The 21,002-nt window shown below is 32.3% G+C and overlaps 1 protein-coding gene across 1 annotated transcript; it reads right to left on the bottom strand.

Moving 5' to 3' along the window:
* Positions 1–385: 385 nt before the first annotated feature.
* Positions 386–20,208, bottom strand: LOC134692005 (caspase-2-like). Its single transcript, XM_063552344.1, has 10 exons — positions 20,084–20,208; positions 13,358–13,548; positions 11,088–11,733; positions 9,462–9,512; positions 8,446–8,702; positions 7,611–7,787; positions 5,967–6,186; positions 4,454–4,564; positions 2,848–2,957; positions 386–1,600 (listed from the first exon to the last, which is right to left on the bottom strand). The coding sequence occupies exons 2-10, from the start codon at positions 13,490–13,492 to the stop codon at positions 1,466–1,468; spliced, it is 1,842 nt and encodes a 613-aa protein (XP_063408414.1). The 5' UTR covers positions 13,493–13,548; positions 20,084–20,208; the 3' UTR covers positions 386–1,465.
* Between the last annotated feature and the right edge of the window lie 794 nt (positions 20,209–21,002).

The following is a 21,002-nucleotide window of genomic DNA, read 5'->3' as shown; positions in this document are numbered from 1 at the left end:
TATTAGTTTCTGAATAAAGTGGGACAAAAATATTTTTAGGACAAATGAACGAAATACTTTATTCTGAATTGAAAAATAATTTGACTGATCTTTAAATGTTATTATGCATTCTTGGATTAATTAAAACTTTTACTGGGTGTGGAGTGTTAAATTTAAGTAAAATGTTTTCATCAATTGATTTTAATAAATTATAGAAAAGATTTAAAGTTTTGATGGTGGTACCCCAAAATTCCAATGGGGTTTTGAACCCTAAGATATTTTTTCCCAAAAAATAATCTTATGAAAACTTGCACGACTTTAGCCATGAATACCTAATTTCATAATTTTTGGCAAGATCAACATACTGAAAAAGCACTAAATATTTTTTTTATTCAAGCACCTTTATTTAGTCTTATGAAGAAATTTTTAAGCATAATTCTTTTTCCGTGACTTCGGCAGATCATTTAAATATGAAAATGAAAAACAGAAATAACATCTTTTATTAATATTTTTTAATTAACTCTCACAGGTATTGTTAAACTAAACGACAATGTGTTCCTCTTCTGTCAATATCGGGATTAAATTATAAAATAACACGTACATTTCATTTTCTTCTAGAAAATATTCTCACTCATATCATAAAGTATATGGATTTTGTAACAATTACATACTATAAAACAATAACAAGCTTATAACAAACAATTTTCTTCAAAATATTAACCTCAAAAACCCATAAAAATATCTACAAGTAACAACTGATACAATGTACATAAAAAACATTTCAGTCAAACAAACCCCTTACAGAGAGAAAATGATGTTTGGATCAGATTCATAAGTTATACAATCAATCAATATTCTATTGATATCTTGATTCAACAGTTTTATTTATTCCCATCTATCAGTACACAAGTTTTAATGATGATTAAAGAATATTTCTTTGGATTTCTTGTTGACCTTGGAGATTTAATTTGGAACAGAAAGGATTTCAGTTTACAAAATGGAAATATTCTTGTTGCATGTCATGATACAGGTGTTCTGAATAGACAGGTTCCTGCTTTACACAGGGTTCAGTTTAGACAGGTTTATTGTATTACTAATGAATACCATTATTTCAAAGATTTACAAAAAAAATCTATTTTCTACAAAACCCCATTTCTAACAATACAGATAATTTATTGTTGTTTTATCAAAAATAACAAACGCAAACAATCTAAACAGAGTTCTCTAAATCTTTCTTTTCCTGGTGGTCCTCGCAGAAATCTGCTGGTCCTCACTATTGAAAATACCAAAATTGTGGTGGTGCTTTGGAAATTTTGATAGTCAAAACTTTCGGACCACCACGTTTCTAGAACTCTGTCTAAGGATACCACAAAACAATTATTTCTTTCTTTCTCCCTTCCTTTATATAACTAACTGTGATGTAGACATATCTGTTCTTCCATAGCACTTTCCTGAATAACAAACACAAATACCTAATTTCTTTTCTCTATCCACTACCAATGCCAGGGAAGAAGAAGAAATGTGGCATCCTCAGTGTACTTTTATACTCAGACATTTGAGACATTTGGTCCATTTCTATCTGTGGACATCTTGATATTTTCCTTGAGACAACAGAATTGACCTGTAAAAAACATGTTAAATTATGTTGAAATGAAATATCATGAATAAGACTACAATTTTATTAAAAAAAAAAACAACCATAAAAATATCAAGTGAAGAGAACATTGCTTTCAAATATCCTCTAATAGAACAGAGTAATTTTCCATTAAATGATATGAATAACATATGATAAGTGTGAGTTTGAATCAACTTAGAAGTAAATCATTTCAAAGCCGACCCTGTCTACCTTTCTTATACACACATATAGCAGTAATGCTCTGAAGGTTTATTTCGTTCGATCTTTTCAACCCAATTTTCTTTTATAAACTAAATTCTAACCAAAATCATCATAAAACAAATGCTATATATATAGGCTTACATGTATATGCATACTTTGGCAGAACCATGAAATCAAATATCTATGAATATACAATATTTATCCACACTTTGCACACTGGAATATAAACAGTGGCATACAAAACAGAATTTTGATATTCTATCTTTGAAGATAATTAGAACAAAGAAAAGAAAATCCAATTGACCAGAGATTGATTTTTGGTGTTTTAAAGCCACTTTTGGACTATTTTGTGGCGACCCCTTTTTAATTGTTGGAGGTAGCCTGGAGAAAACCATGTAATTTTAATTCTTTTCCTCTTGAAACATCTTGATGATCTTATAGCAGTGCTCTAAAGATACACTTGATTTGATCCCGGACCAAGTTTAATCAAAGACTTTACCACATTTTCTTTTTTAAGAACATTTGATTTCAAGAGTATTTTTTTTATCACATTTTCAGATTTTCTTATGGTGTCCGACCACCGATTACTCCCTCCAATTGAGAATACATGTAAAAGTAGGTATACTGGGACACAAAATAGTGCTTTTGATGTCATTGTATACTTAAACTTACCATCAAATTTGCAGTCATGAAACTTTTGGTGAAAGAGAAATATATTTAGACTATTTTGAGCAAAATTTGCTTGTGACTAGTTGTCTATGAGTTTGCATTTAAAATTCAGGATTAATGTGCTCCATAGTATACTAACTTAAGCTTCCAGAAAACTAGGGGTCATTTTTGTAATACCTGTATAGGTAGGTTGAAAATTGGCATGTAGAAAGGTGATACTTGTACGATTCAGGATATTCCTAGTTTCTATGAAGTTAAACTTCAAATAAAATATTAAGAAAGCTGTGAAAATTGCAAATTTTTGTTAAACATAAAGGAATTTTAATTAGTGATTTGACACCTTATCTGTCTATCATACTTGCCCTATTTAACATTGTGCAAACATCTTCTGTTCTGGCAAACTTCATAAAAACTTGAACAAGAGCTTCAATATACCAGCTGCCTCGTTCTCTGTTTCTCCAGGCATAATACCCTGCAATCAGTAATACAAGATTTTAAGCATAATACCATGCAATCAGTTAAACAATAGTTTTAGCATTATACCCTGCAATTACATGTACTAATACAAGAGTTTAAGCATAATACAATACAATCAGTATTTGGTGGGGTTTGTGTTGCTTAGTCTTTTGTTTTCTATGTTGTGTTTTGTGTACTATTGTTTATCTGTTTGTCTTTTTTCTTTTTTAACCTATGGCGTTGTCAATTTATTTTAAACTTTTTAATTTGAATGTCCCTCTGGTATTTTTGCCCCTCTTATACACGTTTTTAAGCATAATATGCAACACTCATTTATACACAAGTGTTTTTTTTTAAAGCACATATATATACATGTGTGACTGGCTCAAGAAATATTTAATGTGGATTCATTATTATTTGTTGGAAACAAATTTCGTCAATTTCTTGGGTACAGGTGAACCAATAAATTAAGTATTCTACAAATTGCAAATTTTCTATAAGGTAAAATGCAGATTTTGACAAGACCATGACGTCATATATAAACATGAAAGTTTTCTTCAATCTACAAAAATCGGTACCCATGAAAATAAATGGATGAACAATAAACTGTTTCACAACAAGCCTGATGCTTTCTACTTATTGTGTTGTTTATAGTTTGCCGACACTTTTTGTTTCTATATTTTACTTGTGGATTCATTAACTTTTTCTGGGATATCAACTATTTCGGGGGATTAATGAAAACTTGTATATCGGTGGATATATGATTGACATTTTGCCAAAGTCTCCATACAAGCCTATAGAAAGGGTGTTCTTCCTTGACCATTTAAATTCGTGGTTAACCTTTTCACAGATAATCTAAAGAAATAATTAAGAATCCAAGGTATCTGCTGTTATCCTTGTGTAGAATAAAAAAAGATCCATATTTTTCTGTTCTTTATACATTTTTCACATTATTCTCTATTCTTAATAATTCAGCATCCAATTAATCTCTATTTTTTAGGGGTATAATTTTCTCTATTCTTTATTTTTTTAGTCATTTATTATGCACTTTTTGTCCATTACTGTGGATACGAATTCAAATGTTCAACAAATATCATATTTGCAATAGGCTTTGTCTACATAAATTGGCAAAACCACTAAATCAAATATTCAGAAATACGCAAGTTTTCAGCAATCCACGAAAATAGATATCCATGAAAATAAATGAATCCACATCCTCGAGTATTAGAATTGATTGATTGATAAATTGGTGTTAAACACTGTTGTGCTATTTCATGGTGATCAGTTTTTATAGGAGGAAGACAGAGTGCCAAGAGAGAACCACTGAAGAGGGGGGATAGGACCTTTATCGGGACTCCGGGATCGGGTGTTTTTAAGCTCGGGATTTCAGATTGACCCTTTTGGGACCTCAGGATCGGGTGTTTTTAAGCCAGGGATTTCCTGATCAGGACCCCTCCTATCCCCCCTCAGTGAACTTTGGTAGGAAATCTCAAGTATTAGTAAGGTGATTACCTGTTTGCGTAGGAAAACATATAAGCATATCTGACATAGTTGGTAGTTGATAAGGCTTACAAGGGGCTCCATCATGTTCATCACCATACATCACACCACTGTCTAATGCTCCTGAAAATATCTTTTTTATATATATTTTCAAAAATCAAACATGTACACTGGAACTAATCTGATAAAGTTAAAAGGTTAAGTGACATGAGATAATTTAATGGTTTAATTAATTTCTAAGTTATATAATAAAAGTAAGGACAAAAAAGGCCAGGTGTCAATTTTTTGATGAGGAAATGTCTCTGTGTTTTTTTTTAATACAAAAAAGTCTAGGTGACAATTTTTTAAGAAGGAAAAGTTAAGGTGGTAAACATTTAATAAGGAAAAGTCCAAGTGGCAATTATTTGATAAAGAAAAGTCTAGATGACATTTTTTCAAGAAGGAAAAGTTGAGGTGGCATTTTTGATAGTGAAAAGTCTATGACATTTTTAAGAAGGAAAAGTCAAGGTGACATTTTTTTAGTAAGGAAAATTAAGGTGACATTTTTTAGTAAAGGAAAACTCTAGGTGACATTTTTTTTTATATAAGTAAAAGTCTATGTGACAAATGTTTTAATAAGTCAAAGTCCAAGTGGCAATTATCTTTTAAAAGAAAATGTCCCAGCAGGTGATATTCATTTAATAGGGAAATGTCTAGGGGACATGTTTTCATAAGGAAATGTCTAGGGGACATTTTTTCATAAGGAAAGGTTGAGGTGATAATTTATTAATAAGTCTCGGTGACAAATGTCTTACTTAGAAAAAATCCATATGGCAATTTTTTGTTTATAACAAATTATTTTATGACTAAATATTATAAAGCAAATGTTTAGATGATAATTTCTGTTTTTATAAGAAAAGCTCAAGTGACCGTATTTTAAAACAAAGTCAACGCTTTTGGTGATTTTCTTCGGAATCTTTGTAAAATGATCCACTGTAAATTTAGAAATTATTGTTTTTATTATTTTGAAAAATGCGACAGGGTTTATCATCACAACTATTAAAACTCGCATTTTAAATTTTTTTCTTTAAAACAAACAGGATTTTTTTTAATATCGCAAAAGTTAAAATCGCATTTTAGTCTAATATGGCAAAATTGCTATAATAAATGCATGCAATAATTTCTGATATACATTACCTATAATTTACAGATATCAGAGTAACCTGCCTAATTTCCAAAATCCTGCTTTAACCCCAAAAATTGTCTGAGTAAAAGTTTAAATACAGGATGAAAGTTATAACTTTTTGATCAGATGCCAAATGTTGCAGGCAACTTAATAGTATCTGTTATATTTTTTTAAACTTTCTATACTGAAATGCAATATAGATATTGAAATATTGTTAAGATATTTGTCCTTGTTGAAAGCTATTTGTTAACCTCTAGAATACTGTCATTCTTTCCATCTTTTTCATTTGAATTATTTCCAACATTATCAGTACTTTTCTCATATATTTTAATTCATTTTTTAAAATTTTTATTGGCTTACCTCCCCTGCAAGCCTGAATAATAAATATTTTTGGCTTTCCTCTTAGATTTTTACAATGGCTATTATCAAATAAAGACATGATGCTGTCTAGAAATATCTTTCTCCCGTCTGTACCAAATATATATCCTTCCTCTCCATGACTGAGTATACATACTACACAGGCATCAGCATGGGCGTGGTCAGACAACTCGCTAAACTCTTGCAATTTGATTGCTATTTCCTGTCACAATAAAAATCGTAGAATTAACATACATGTATATAAATCAACAATCAGGGAATTCAGTGATACTCATTAGAGCTTATGTTTAATATGTTTGACAAATTGCAAATCCAAATAAAGTTTTACGAATTTACTTTGGTTGGAACTGAAAACAGTTATTTCTTTCATAATACAATGAGAGCTATATAACCCTGTTTTAAAGATAATTCTAATATGACAGCCTATCATCGTCAATCAGTATAATCACAGTATATCTCCTTTTAGCCTAAGCGCATATATACATAAAACTGGCTGTTCAGCCCAACTTTATAATACTCAGGTATTCTCAATTTTCGCCATCATAACCAACAGTTTACATAGACCAAGAATCAGATACAATTTAGTTATCTCTATTTTAAAACAAAATAAAATCAGTGTTTTCCTTTTTTCACTAAGGTAAGGTGGGTGTTTTCAAAAAATCACTTACAACCGGGTGTTTTGTTTTTTTTAAATGTCCAACCGTTTTTTTTTATTTACTGTGGGTGCACGTTGGGGTCACAAAAATAAAGTTTAGTATAATATTCACATTTAATGAAGTTGAAAAACATAAATACAAGTAGTCATATTAATTGTCAAATATTCTTTGATTTAATTTTTTTCAACAATTTATCTCTTTTCTCTCTTCTTTCATTTAGAATTTTATGCATCAGCATCCTCCTGCCAATGCAGGGCCTCTCGATCCAGGTTTCTTGCTTTTGTGTCGTATTTTTGGCACACAGAACAGTAGTATCTTTCCTCTGTGACTATAAGCCATTTGAAGTCTTGCTCATATTTGTCTTCACTTGGGTGTCTTTTCCGTTGTTTGGTTGATTTTTGTTCAATTTCCACAACTTCAACATTGCTATCAATTTTATTTAACTTATTTGGTCTGGTATTTTCTTTATCATCATCGTCATCTGCCTTTCTTTTCCCCCCGATTGATAAATGAAAACATTGAAATTTGACGATTGGACGCCATCTTTGTCAATGAAAACAAATCAGCGAGGCGCGATTAGTATTCAAATTGTAACGGTACAGAATCGAAAAAAAAACTTTAACCTGAAGCATGACAGACGGACAAACAAACGCACAAACCAGAAAACATAATGCCCCTCTAGATCTACTATCATAGGTGGGACATAATAAAAATAAAAAAGTTAGGGCCAGTTCTAGCCCTCCATGAACATCCTCCTTTTCTGAGGGGTTAATCTTTTATTTCAATTTTATTAGTAATAGAGCTTTTCCTACGTTAAACCTAATTTTCTCCATGTGGACTGATGCATCTCCATTGTTGAAACCAACAATTTTTGAAATTTGAATAGCAATAACCAAGTCAGTTCATTAATAAAACTGACCTATACATTCACAGTAAGTTGCAACCAAATAATGACTAGAAAACAACATACCTTAGCAGTCAAACCATCTGAATCATTATAAATTGTTACATCAAAATGCAACTGCGAAAATAGATGATAAAGATTATCCCTATCAATATTTGTTCCTCTCCTGGGCGGCTTTCCTTCCACTTCATTAACATTTACTATCAAGGCTTTCCCTCTTGGTATCCTGATCATAGAATAGGACTGCAAAAAAAATGCATAAAAGTAAGTTATACATGTATATAAAAATAAAGTATACAATAATTTAATTCATGGAACTAAGAGCCAAGTGGCATTTTATGGACCAGGCTTCCATCCCTAGAAGAGTGTAGGAATAAAAATTAATGAACTAATTGTTATATCATGCAAAAGAAACCTGGGTAATATTTATTCTTTAGTGCCAATGATAGATGTCAGGTTGCTGTTGTTTGTTCCATTCACAACATGATTAGACTTCTGGTATCAAAAGATCAAATAAAATTTTGGTTGTGAATTGTTGAGAGTTAATCTAAAGTTGTCTTTATAAGTTGTAATCTGTTATCTGATGTTTGTCTTGCCTTGACAGAGTCAAAAGGGGAGGCATAAGGATGCTGTTCCTGCATCAGCGGCAACATTTGTATTAGTTTGTGATTAGGTCTAGTATATGATGAACAACTTGTGGTAGAACAATGATATTAGGTATGCAGTTGTATAAGCATTGGCATATTACTTTTCCATGGAGATTATTTGGCTCAGCCCCCTCAGTCAAGGTCTAAAACTTCCTGAAACATTTGTTTTCACACCATTAGAAATTGTTCAGCTGCTTTCTGGTTGACTTTTATATAAAACCCTCTTTCACTTATAGTTTTATATATCAAATTACCTTTTTATAATGTTCTATGTAAAACTGTCTGGTACTGGACTCTACTTTGACCATTACTGGTCCATCTGTAAGGTCTAATGAGGGGTCATCATGTTCACCTCCTGGGACCATCAATCGTTTCCCAGTCTCTAGTTCAGGGTCTATTATTTCTTTAGACTGTGTACTGACTAATACTATTGGTGGTGTTCGTTTTGGCTTTGGGTCCTCAAAGACTGGAATGGTGATGATCTCATCCTCAGCTAATCTTGGTCTTTTCGCTGAATGAGAGATTTTAACATATGATGCTTTGATCTGTATTATATTCTATATACATGTACATAAGATATCATGTAAACTTCTGAGGTTATTTAACCTTAATTTTTTTTTGGGCAATTTGATTTATAGCATGGAAATTAAAATGACACACATTTTATAAAACTCCAAATTTGATCCTACAATCTTTTTCAAAGTTTCCCCCCAAAAAAAACAGTGCATGAAAGCATTTAAGGGTAAAATTATTTTTTGCCTTTTGGAATGACAACAAAGAGACATATAAAGTAAACTTTATAAAATTGACTTATCTCCCTTTGTCCATAATAATAGACAGAACAGGTGGTTTTCTTGGAAAGTATAGTAACAAATATTCACAGATCTTTTACCATGTTTATGGCGGACTACAGTGTGAATCTTGCTTCTTGTTAAAGACTGCATGATGAGTAATACTTAGTTGATTACATTCCCTTCTAATGGTCTCATTGGCAATCTTACCCTATCTCCTCATTTTGATCTTGATGGGATCTTTATAATTTTCACCTCATTGCACTATGTTGTTTGGGTGGCTATTCCAGATAAAGAAGATATATGAAATTATTATATTCATTCTTGATTGTAGGGAAAAAATCAAAAAGAGAAAAAATATTCTTATTTTATTACATTTCTACCATAACCTACATCCAAGAGATCATTCAACAATTTGCAGAGGAATATATTATAAAGTTGATTTCAGCACAACCATATATCATACTCTATACCCTTACCTGATTGTTCCATATTATCTGGATATTCTTTACCATTCTTTGTCATGGCATCTAAAAGAATAAAAAAACAAAATTCTTTAATATGAACAAACATTACAGTGTATCTACATAGATATATAGTGGTATTGCAAACTAATATAAAAGAAGTATTTTCTTTATAAAAGGATCAGCATATTGTAAGGCCAGCACTCCTTGCCCAAAATTGACTGTCCCTCTGGTATCTTTCGGCCCTCTTTTACATCATTTACATAATTTCATCCATTGATTTTTTTAACCATGTTAAATAGTGCAAGGTTAATTTGTTGTCGTCTGTCACAGCAGAAGAGAAAACATGGACATGTCTCCAGTATAATCTTTATACTTTTAATGGTAATAAAGAGACTTTTAATATCATGTTAATGTTTTAAAAGTCGTTGATTCTCCTATTACATTGTACATCTATATTTTTTATATAACAGGTAATGTGGAACACTTCTGCTTGATTTCAACAATAATAGCTTTTTAATTTAAATCAAACTTTTGATTAAAAATTGAAATGTACAAAAACTAAGATGGCAACTCCTTAAGGGAAAGTTGACCTTAAGATCATTACTTCATTAGCCTCATAAATTTACTATGATTTTTTTTTTTATTAATTTCCAAACTTTTTGTTGTGATGATAAAGGTTATTTCAGCAATTCAAGTAATTGTCAAGCTGTGTGCACAGTTTTACACATTCATCTGTTGCTCCCTATCATAATATGGATGCACTTGAATGTGTCTGTGTGCTAGTTATTTATGTTTTGCTTTGACAGTTAGATTTTATTTGCTTACATGTAAGAAGAAAGAAATGTCCATTTAAATACTCTAGTGAACAGTTGTCTTATTGACAATAATACAACATTTCCTTAATATACATTTGTACATGTTATTCTAAACAATAAATCTACCTTCTTACATAAATTACAAGGGGACTTAATCCGACTTATCCAAGTCAGGAGCCTGTGATTCAGTGGTTGTCGTTTGTTTATGTGTTATACATGTGTATTTTGTACAATTTTTGTACATAAATAAGGCCGCTTGTTTTCTTGTTTGAATTGTTTAACATTGCCATTTTGGGGCCTTTCCTAGCTGACTATGCGGTATGGGCTTTGCTCATGGTTTAAGGTCGTATGGTGACCTATAGTTGTTATTATTGTCTGTGTCATTTTGGTCCCTTGTGGAGAGTTGTCTCATTGGCAATCATACCACAACTTCATTTTTATATTATAAATGTACAACTTCAAAGAACTTGATTTGGACCTGCACTATTTCAAACCTTGTACATTTTATTGTATACAATGATTCATCATTATTCAGGATATTAAGTTTCGTGGATTTCGTGGGTAAAGGTGAACCAAGAATTCAATTGTTAAACAAAATAAAAATGTTCAATGATAGGCTAGGTACGTACATGTACATAAAATGTAGCAGACTTAGTCAAATCCACAAAAATTGATACCCCAAAAAAAATAAATGAATCCACAGTATATTGTATTTTACAGGTTAGTCTATAGCTAGTATTCTATTTGTTGCTTCTGCAAACTTCAAGAAAATTTTCACCATTTCAATGCATTTAATTTTACCTTACTAAGAAATAATAATTACCAACACTATCGTTCCTGATTAATATATGAGTGTTTCCAGCAAACTTTCTTGGTGATGAATCCCAATGATGAGGAAGACTGTTGATTTTATGGAAAGATTCCTGAGAAATGTCTCTAGGTTTATCATTATTCAAACCATTATAATATGGATCGGATATGTAATGCTGAAACTTATAACGAGCTTCGCCTTTCAGCTCTTCTTTAGAAAAATTTTGATTTGGGTCTCGACTGTTTGACGAATATTGTACAAAGAATTGATGATGATTGTCTGGAGGGTTGATTAATCTTGGCGGAGACGAATGTGGACGTGGCTGCACAGCAGACGTATAATTTGCACCGGATATTGCTAAATTTGCATTATCATAAGTATGAGATGTCGTTGTAGAAGGAACTGTCACATGAGTATGAATTCTCATAAAAGATGTAGTCTCAGCATGAGACGGTTCATCATTGAGAAGTCTACTACTACATGAGTTTGTAGTTTCTGTTTCAGATTTTTCCTCTTCTTTCGTTGTTAAATATAAATCTACAACATGTTCTTGTAGATCTTCTTTTAAAGAGTCACAGAAAGCATCAAACGCTTTAGGTCCTCTTGTTGGAAGAAGGTTCAATAATTCTTCCGCTTGCTGGTCTGGACTTCTGTTATGCTAAAACAAAAAAAACAAAATGAATAACCACAATAAATCTTTAATTGTAAAAATCTTGAAAAAGCTTTCCATAAAACTAAATTTAATGTCGGGCTGCTGCATACATGGCATATACATGTATATCTTGTCAAACATGTTTGTTATTAACAAAATATTTAAAATTGGATGGCATTGATTGGATGGTGTTGAGTTAACATCCAGCCATACCACCCCATATCATGCTAGTTTTACTATTGCTTGACATGTTCCTAATTAATTATAATTTAAACTGGAAATTACGGCAGGAAAATCCTACAATGAATATATTAAGTCGAGAGAAAGAATTATTTTCAAATGAAAAACCATTCAATTGCAAGATTCAATTCTTTAAATTATCTTATATTTACCTTATTTTTTTCTCTGTTTCTTCTTCTTACATTTATTTTTATACATTTTTATACATGTTATATGCATGACAGTGTTTTTTTCCCCATTATATATGCAACACAGTATAACGTGTTCTTTTGAATCTTAATCTAAAATATATAGGAAATGATAAACCTGTTTGTATACAACTTAATAAAGGGACATAACTCAAGATTGGTAAAAAGTGAAACCCCAAAAATTCCAACTTGATCTGTGTTTCTGATAAAAAGCATTGTGTAAAAGATTAATAATATTTTGTAGACACTAATTATGTAGGAAAAGGGAAATGAAAAATTCAGCAGTTTTTTCCATTTGTAAAGGAGCATCACTCCAGACAGTTGAAAGTGAAACCACTCAAATTCAAATTTTATCTATTTTTAATATGAGTATTTTGTATGAGTCCTTGACATTTGGTTTCACAAATTAAAGTTAGACATGTGGGGAATGCAAACCAATTTTGAGACATAGAGGCGGACAAGGGTAAAAATTAATACCCCTCCACTACAATGGGGTCAACAGTTCATTTTTATGTTGTGCTGTTATACCTAATGTCCCAGATTAGGGGGGGGGGGGCACTCTCAAACATTTAAAGAAGTTCTGCCAAATTGTAAATGCATTTTCCAAGCTGGGAGCCTGTAAATCACTAGTTGATGTCGATGGTTCGAGTCTATGTTGGTTAGTATCATTACTTTAATTTGTACATGGAGCTGTTGGTTTTCACATGTGAATTGTTTTACATTTTGCAGTGGTATTGGGTCTTTTATACCTGACTAAATGTTATAGATTTGATCATTGTTGAAGGTTGTAGTGACATAAGACTGCTTAAAGCTTCATATAAACTCTGGTGGATAGTTGTCTCATTGGCATACTCTATATGTTCTTATTTTATATTCTATGTTGGTCCCTTTTTTTTACATTGAAGAGCTAAATATTAAATTAAACTATCAAAAAGCTCTCAAAAATTCAAATAAAACATTTCTATTATTTCTTTCGACAAATTTCATAAACATGTATGTATGTATTAAGCGTTAGCATGGTTAAGTATTATTATTGTTTATATATTCTGGGTGAATTTCCCTCATGTTGTTTATAGGGATTTAAATCTAACAAAATGGCAGAGCATAGGGAAGACAAATCTTTTGAAATTTTTCATAGTTTATTATTTAAGGGAGTGTAAACTGTCCCTTGAATTCCCCCAGTAATAAATTAATTTCATTACCTGTATAGTTCTAACCATGCGCTGGTTAAATATTTTCCTTGCTATCAACTGTGTAAACAGACCGTCAGACACATTGAGATTCTCTACCAATTCTACCCTATTCCTGATCAATAATTCTTTGTGTTTAGAATCCATATTGTTCTATTTCAGCAAAATCAAAACATTGTGTAGAAAGATGGAAGACTTGGAATCTGTTAATAGATGTAAAATATAAATATTACATTTGTTTGTTAAAATAGATGTAAAATATAAATATTACATTTGTAAAATTAGATCATAGAAGACATTTAGGTCATCTTTTCAAACCTCTTAACAATGCTTAAGTGACAGTGTCAGTACAAGTGTAGATACTTTTTACCGATTTTTTTTTATATCTAATTTAACTCATAAACAGTTTAAATATTGAAATTAATTTATAAAATATAATCATGGACATGATGAATATAGATTCTTCCAATACATTGAGTGATATACAATATTTATCCCCTGGAGACAGTTAATTTTTCAAATCTAATGATTTTGAAACAATATGCCGGCAAACTTATTTCTTCTTTTAAAATGACCTACAAAGAGATGTGTTCTTTCTAAAAATGTATGGCCTGTCATCTGGAATGGTTGCCTTTTATCGTGCCATCACAATAGGAAGTTCAGAAGAAAGCAAGAAAGTTTGAAATCATAGTCGAGTTTTGACCAATGAAGAAATGAGATAAAAAAAAAACACACATTGATTAAATAAAAATAATCAACAGGTAGGGAAAAGAATAAATTGAGTAGGAATTAGATATACAATGTATATAGACAATAACTGTTTAGTGTCTTTAAATATCACTTGTATTTGTACGAGGCTAGGAAACAAGGTGTATGCAAGCTTTTAGCGAGCTACTACACCTGTTTCGAGCCGAGTACAAATACAGCTGATATTTAAAGACATTAAACAGTTATTGTCTTTATCCTGCAATCAATTCTGTATATTGTTTGTGTTTTGAAAGACACAAAAACTAACATATTTAGCATTTATTTTCGATTTGTAATCCCTTTAGGCCCGCGTAGTAATATCAAAATCACATATTACGCTGAAGACGGGGTCACAAAAAAAGAATCTCGAATGGTCAACAATAATACATTGCTCAAGATGAAAAATTATCTATTTTAACATAACAACTAATTTCAACAGTAAAAACAAATAATAAAACATTGTCAAATTTGAAACTGAAGTGTACGAGTTGTCCTACGCTTCAGACTTGACATTCACTTAACATGCATGCTGAAATTGACATAGTTGATTTTGTAACACAATCATACACATTCAAGTTTTGAAATGACAATTGTCATCGTCATTGGAATGCAACTGAAAAACACAATCTGAGGTCACACAGGTTCAAACAAAACTCAGTCCGGCAGTGGGCGGAGCTTCAAAGCGATATCTGTATAGTATACAGATACAGCATAGTGATATCTGTAAGGCTGTATCTGTATAGTAGGACACCTAATTGCAGGATAAATATATATATTCAATGTACAAAAAACATATGATACAGCTATACAGCCTTATAAGAACATTTGATTCTTCTTTGAATTACCTAGTGACAACTTTAACACTTACTGCTAACTTTTGAAATACATATGGCAGATTTTACAATAAGAAGGAATTATTGTTTTTTTGTATCCATCAAAAAAGCAATTGCTGAAACTGTGAAACAGACTGTGTAATGGAGTAATGCATTATGTTATTGAATAAAATGTGTCTTTCTGAGTAAATAAAAATAAAAATTACTCTGTGCTTGTGTTTTTTGTTAGAATTAGAGGGTTTTCAATTTCAAAATATTGGACATGGAATAGACATCATGACCTACTTTACTGACATCCAGCTTATTTGGAGTGGAATTTTGAAGTATTATTTATAAGTTGAGCCTTATCACATGGACTTATATTTTAATAAAAAGTCTTCTTTTGTGTTTTAATCATAACTTTAAGGCAGATTTTTATTGGTAAAGGCTAAAAAAGGTAATTTAATAATATTGTTGCTAACGTCACGTCTTTTCCGTCCATTGTGGTATGTCACGATCGCAATTTTCTTGTTGGTTCTCAGACAGGCAATTGTAGTTATTTTTATCCCGGGTTTTATAAATAATTGAAAATAGCAATCATATTAAATTTGGATGACGTAAGGGGGTCAAAGGACTTGAGGAATCAATATCATTGGCTGTTTTATTTTTTGCGAACGTTACTACTTGAGGTTTCCGTCCAAATCAGTGTCACGTGAGCAACATATATTTAGATCTGTAACTCTCCTGTATAGGAGTTACGATATCGCCCTTTGCAGAATTAGATTCGGAGTCAGTTCCTTCACATAATGGGGTAGCAAAGAAGGTTAGTTGTATGTAATATCGTTACAAGAGGACCTTAAATGTATTCCGTCCATCAAAAAGACGTTCGCAACAAAACGTAATGTCATGATAGTAGATGTTGCTAATGTTACTATTACGAATTGGTTTCATGTGTATTCATTTGATATAAAGTACACCTGCAAATGACATTCTGTATATTTAGAAATTCTAAACCAGACTGTACAATTTTATTACTCCAGGCATATATTAAACATCACTGTGTGCATACATTTTAACTTTTAAAGATGTTGTTGCTCATGTTACATGTCCAAATGTCGCTAACGTTACTTATTTTTGTCTCCGTCACGTTAGCAACATGAAAGTAGGAGACAGAACACAATACTGTAAAATCTGCCATATAATTTTTCTGTCTCTGGGTGAACAGTCATGACAGTGACATACTTTGTTATTTAGTCCATGGTATAAAAGTCCAAAAAAGTCATCTACATTTGTACATCTACGACATAGCAACTAGGTCATCACTCGAAAAGAGTACTTTGACCCATCACTCAAGTATAAAATTTTACTTTGACGTCTTCCAACATGACAAAAGCTTTGTAAATAACAATTTATAAAAATAGTTCCAAATTGTGCTTTTAATTTATGTACAGGTGCTAGTTAAAAACATCATCTATCTTTTGATTGTGTTGGTTAGCCACTACAGAGGACCTTGGTCTTGAATTCCTCACTGCTCTCTATCTCTAATAGCATGAATAGCTGGTCTGGTACCGTATAGCGGGTTATTTTTGCGGGGTGTAAATTTTCGCGGATAGAACAAAATCGCCAAAATAAATTCCGCCAATTTAAAAGTGTACATGCAAAGGTAATGTTAAAAATGTTGAATCCGCCAAAATAATAACCACCAAAATTTTTCGTATACCTTATTCAATGAAAATCGCGAAATTTTACACCCGCGAAAAATAACCCGCTATACGTTAGTTCATTCCAGTCTCTGATGGTCCGAGGAAAAAAGCTGTACTTGTAAATATCTTTGTTTGCCTGATTTGTACATATCTTTTAGTATTAGGTTGATTGAGTCTCGAAGTTCTTCTTGGTTTTAAAATGTGCAATGGAATTGGAATATCAACATTTTCATGGATGGCTTTATGAAAGAGTGTTATACATGCTATTTTTCTTCTGGTTTCTAGAGGTGTCAGGTTCAATTCTTCATAAAGAGTTGTAACTGTTCCAGGCTCTCTTGAGTAGTTGCTTTGGATAAAGTGTGCTGCACGGCGCTGGACCATCTCAATCTGATATACATGTACATGTACAAATGTATATGTTTTTGTAGGTGAGGGTCCCATGCACTGCAAGCGTATTCAAGGTGAGGTTGGACAAGGGCAAGATAGGCTTGTTTCTTGACTTCCTCTTGTCAGGATCCAACATTTCTCCCTATTAAGCCTAGTGCTCTGTTTCCTTTAGTGACATCTTTATTAACTTGTGTGTCCCATGACAGTGTGTTGGTAAGTTCCACTCCTAGGTATGGGTTAATTTTGATGATACTGATTCTAGGATATGTCCTTTTATGTTGTAGTTGTAATTGATGGCTTGTCTCTTTTTTGGTTTTTATAGGACATAATATTTTGGTCCACTTTACCATTTTGTCAAGATCTTCTTGTAGATGTTTGCAATCGTCTTTTGTTGATATTGCTAGGTAAAGTAAGCTATCATCTGCGAATCTTTAATGTTATGTCGTTCCCTATGTCATTTATGTATAGGAGGAACAGTAAAGGTCCTAAAACTGTTCCCTGTGGTACGCCGATGTCACTTTAGCTTGAACTTTCTCGTCCCAGTGCAACTTTTTGTTCTCTTTGTGTCAACCATGATTCTTACCTTAATCAGGTTAAAAACAAACCCCCTGTATGGTGAATATACATGTATAGAGGGATAATCCTTCTTTAGAGGGATAAAATTAATGCCATTCTGCCCTTATTGAGGGGGAGGACAGGGGTAAGGGAGACAGGGAGAAAGGAGAAAGGGGGTGGGAGTGAGGAGAAAGGGGGTAGTAGAAAGGAGAGGAAGGCTGGGAGAAAGGAGAAAAAGTTGGAGAAAAAAATAAAATATCTTTTTTTTTTTCTGGTAAATTTAAAAAAAAAAATAAGGAGAAGAGGGGTGCAATGTAACGTAATATTACTGCAAATTTATTTCTTTTTATTGTAAATAAGCCACGCATGCAACGGCACGTAATAGTCAAAGTTGTGACTGAGTGCAGAAATATGAAGATAGATAGATAGAGAAAGGAGAAGAGGGGTAGGAGAAAGGAGAAGAGGGGTGGGAGAAGGGTACCCCCTGTCCTCCCCCTCCTTATTTGATTTAAATCCAGTGCAAACAAAAATACCCCTCTATAGAGGGATAATTTTATCCCTCTAAAGAAGGATTATCCCTCTATACAGGTATAATACATGTATTCACCGTTTGTTCCCAACCTGTTAATTATGATGCTGGAAAGGATATTTTATTATTTTTCTTTGGCTCCTTCCTTATATCAGGGTTTCACTAAGGAATTTTGAAGGTGAGTCTAGGGAATCATCATTTTTTGCTGTGGTGAGTTCAACAGTGAGGAAGGTGAGAAAATGAAAGTTTACTGCTATCTTTGGACTCACAAGTTTTGGAAATGATGAGTCTAGACTGATTATTACGAGTCTAGGACTCGTAGACTAACCCAGGGGTTTCACTTCATTTTGTTTGAAGGGGCCAATTAGAGATTTAAGCAGGCCCAAACCTAACAGGGGGGGTTTGGGGGGGCTTGCCCCCCCACGATTTTTTTTAAAATTAGATGCAAAATCCTGCATTCTGGCGCATTCTGGGCATTAAATTATAGTTCTGAAAATGTCACTTTTACCACTAGCCCACCTCAAAATTTTAACAAAAAGGCTTAAAAACCTGCATACCTGGCATAAAACTATAGTTCTGAAAATGTCATTTCTACCACTTTCCCCACCATCAAAGATTAAAAAAAAAAAAACCACAAAATCCTGAATTCTGGGCATGGCAGAAAATTATAATTGTTCTAAAAATGTCACTTTTACAGTACCACTGTTAATGTCATGAATGTAGGCAACCTAAAGTTTTTCTAAGTAAAAAAATTGAATTTAAATATCTAACATCACTAAGTCAGAAAGTATAATATTGAAATATTTTCATTTATATCACTTCACTAAGAGATTAATTATTAGAATGATTGATGGATACAATTCAATGACACTTATGTATAAAAACTTGTTATTCATGCCAAAATAGAGTTCACCAGCAACAATCGTCCTCAAAATCTGATCATCCTCAGAATAAAAAAATACTACATTGAGCATCATAATTTATTTCTGGCTATATAATAATTGTTGATTAAAGGTTACATGTAGTAGCAAAAACTCTGAACCTGAAAAGAGGTTAATTTTATGTAAATAGGGACATGGGACAATAAGAAAATTATGGTGCTATTTACATTTAAAACCAGATACTTGTCCTACCTTTGGGGACCCCTAAAAAAATTTGGACAGCACTTCCCCTGCACGCAGCAGTTTTAAATATCCCCCTTCCCATTATCCCGGTGGTATGAAAAGATGTGTTAAGAAAGAAAAAGAAGAAGTGCTGGCCAGGCTCATTTATAAGAAAACATGAGCTTCCACTTCTTCTAAATTTCGTTTGATAGCTTTTAAAAGGGTTACATACCTCACAACTGAAAGTATTATCACCAGAAATATATCTATGATTTGGAACGGGACCAGAAGTTCTGCCAAAGCAATTTTTCATCGATGTACCCTGCCCCCTTTTCGGATGCTTTGTAGTTGCCGGCAGATCGACGGGGTCCGTTGTAGATCACCTAAACAGTAAAACTATGTATGTATGTACGTAGATCCCTCCGTTTACGGAACACCCCATGAGAGCTGCGAGGGTACAGTGGAATCCGTGTACATTACTATTCATTCAATCATAACAACGATAAGCACGTGTGTCAAACAGGAAGTCTGAAATAACAGCCAATGAAAATCGTCGTTGCAACCGCATGTCGGTTTAAAATATAAACACAAATCTTCGAACTCCGTCGTCATGATTTTAATATAAAAAGATCTGATAAAAAAAATCGGACTTTTTTTTTTTTTTTTTTTAAGGACAACTGAACCGGCCAGAAATTGATTTGAACAGTTCAAAATGGCCGGCGGCCGGTTCTTAATGAAAACACTGCAGTAACCTTAGCGAGAACCCTGGACGTCATAATTATTTGAACTAATAATAAATTATATCATATATGGCGCCATCAGAAGGCTCTTCAGGTTTAAATTTTTCTCGAGAGATACGAAAGTGAAAGAACTTTGATAAATAGGAGGAAATACATTCTTACATTAAGCTTAGTTAAAGCTGTTTTAGAATAAATCTATATAGTGATTATCTCGTTGCAACGCCAAGGAATTTAAAATTTCTGTACATGTTCACACAACTTCGTTTTCCAAATTAAAGGGAAGTTACTCTACGTAAATATAAGCTGAAAACAAGTTCGGTTGTATTATATCCGGAAAGACAAATACATTTTATAAGGATTCCACATTTTGATAGACCATCGCCATAACTATTTTGTAAGTATTTAACAACTATAGGAAATTTCACTGTGATATTTTCGGTATCTTTTACTTTCGGTTCAATTTTTCAAATTTTCAAATTAAAAAATAGATCTACCTTGTTTTGGGAAAAGAAAAATAAGTGTTAAGACCAACCTGGGAACAGTATGTATATCTAATATATCATGTTCCTGGACCGACCGAGTTTAAACATCAATAATCTTAATATAGAAAATGTTTTAATCCTGTAATATGTATAAAGTAACTTAGTTTCTTTTGAACATTCCTACCAAGTTTTGATTGGCCCGTTCGTGTTTCTGAATTGAAGATATTAGTTTAAACTTGTGCATACCGCTAGTTTTGTAGAATATAATAATGATATGATGCATCAAAATAGGTGGCTTTGTTTTTTATTTATATTATTCTAGACGCCGTCTAATTAACGTCGAGTTGACCTCTAAAGACTTCCGAAGACACACACAATGCATGCGGTATCCATCTTTAGCTAAAGAGTTGAATCGAAGCTCACATGAATACGGTTTCAATGAGCTCGAATTATTCTCTTGCAAGTGAATAATTTATCATCAATGTTTATAAGCTTATTTTGACAAAATTGATTCACACTCACTACTGATTGCAGGTGAACGGTGTTTTTTCCAAAGTAATGTTAGAGGTCTGTCATTTAAAGACGTATCGACCGTATCG

The sequence above is a fragment of the Mytilus trossulus genome, chromosome 12 (genome assembly GCF_036588685.1).
Source record: "Mytilus trossulus isolate FHL-02 chromosome 12, PNRI_Mtr1.1.1.hap1, whole genome shotgun sequence".
In the NCBI taxonomy this organism is placed as follows: domain Eukaryota; kingdom Metazoa; phylum Mollusca; class Bivalvia; order Mytilida; family Mytilidae; genus Mytilus; species Mytilus trossulus.
This window is presented reverse-complemented; position numbering and strand designations above follow the sequence as displayed.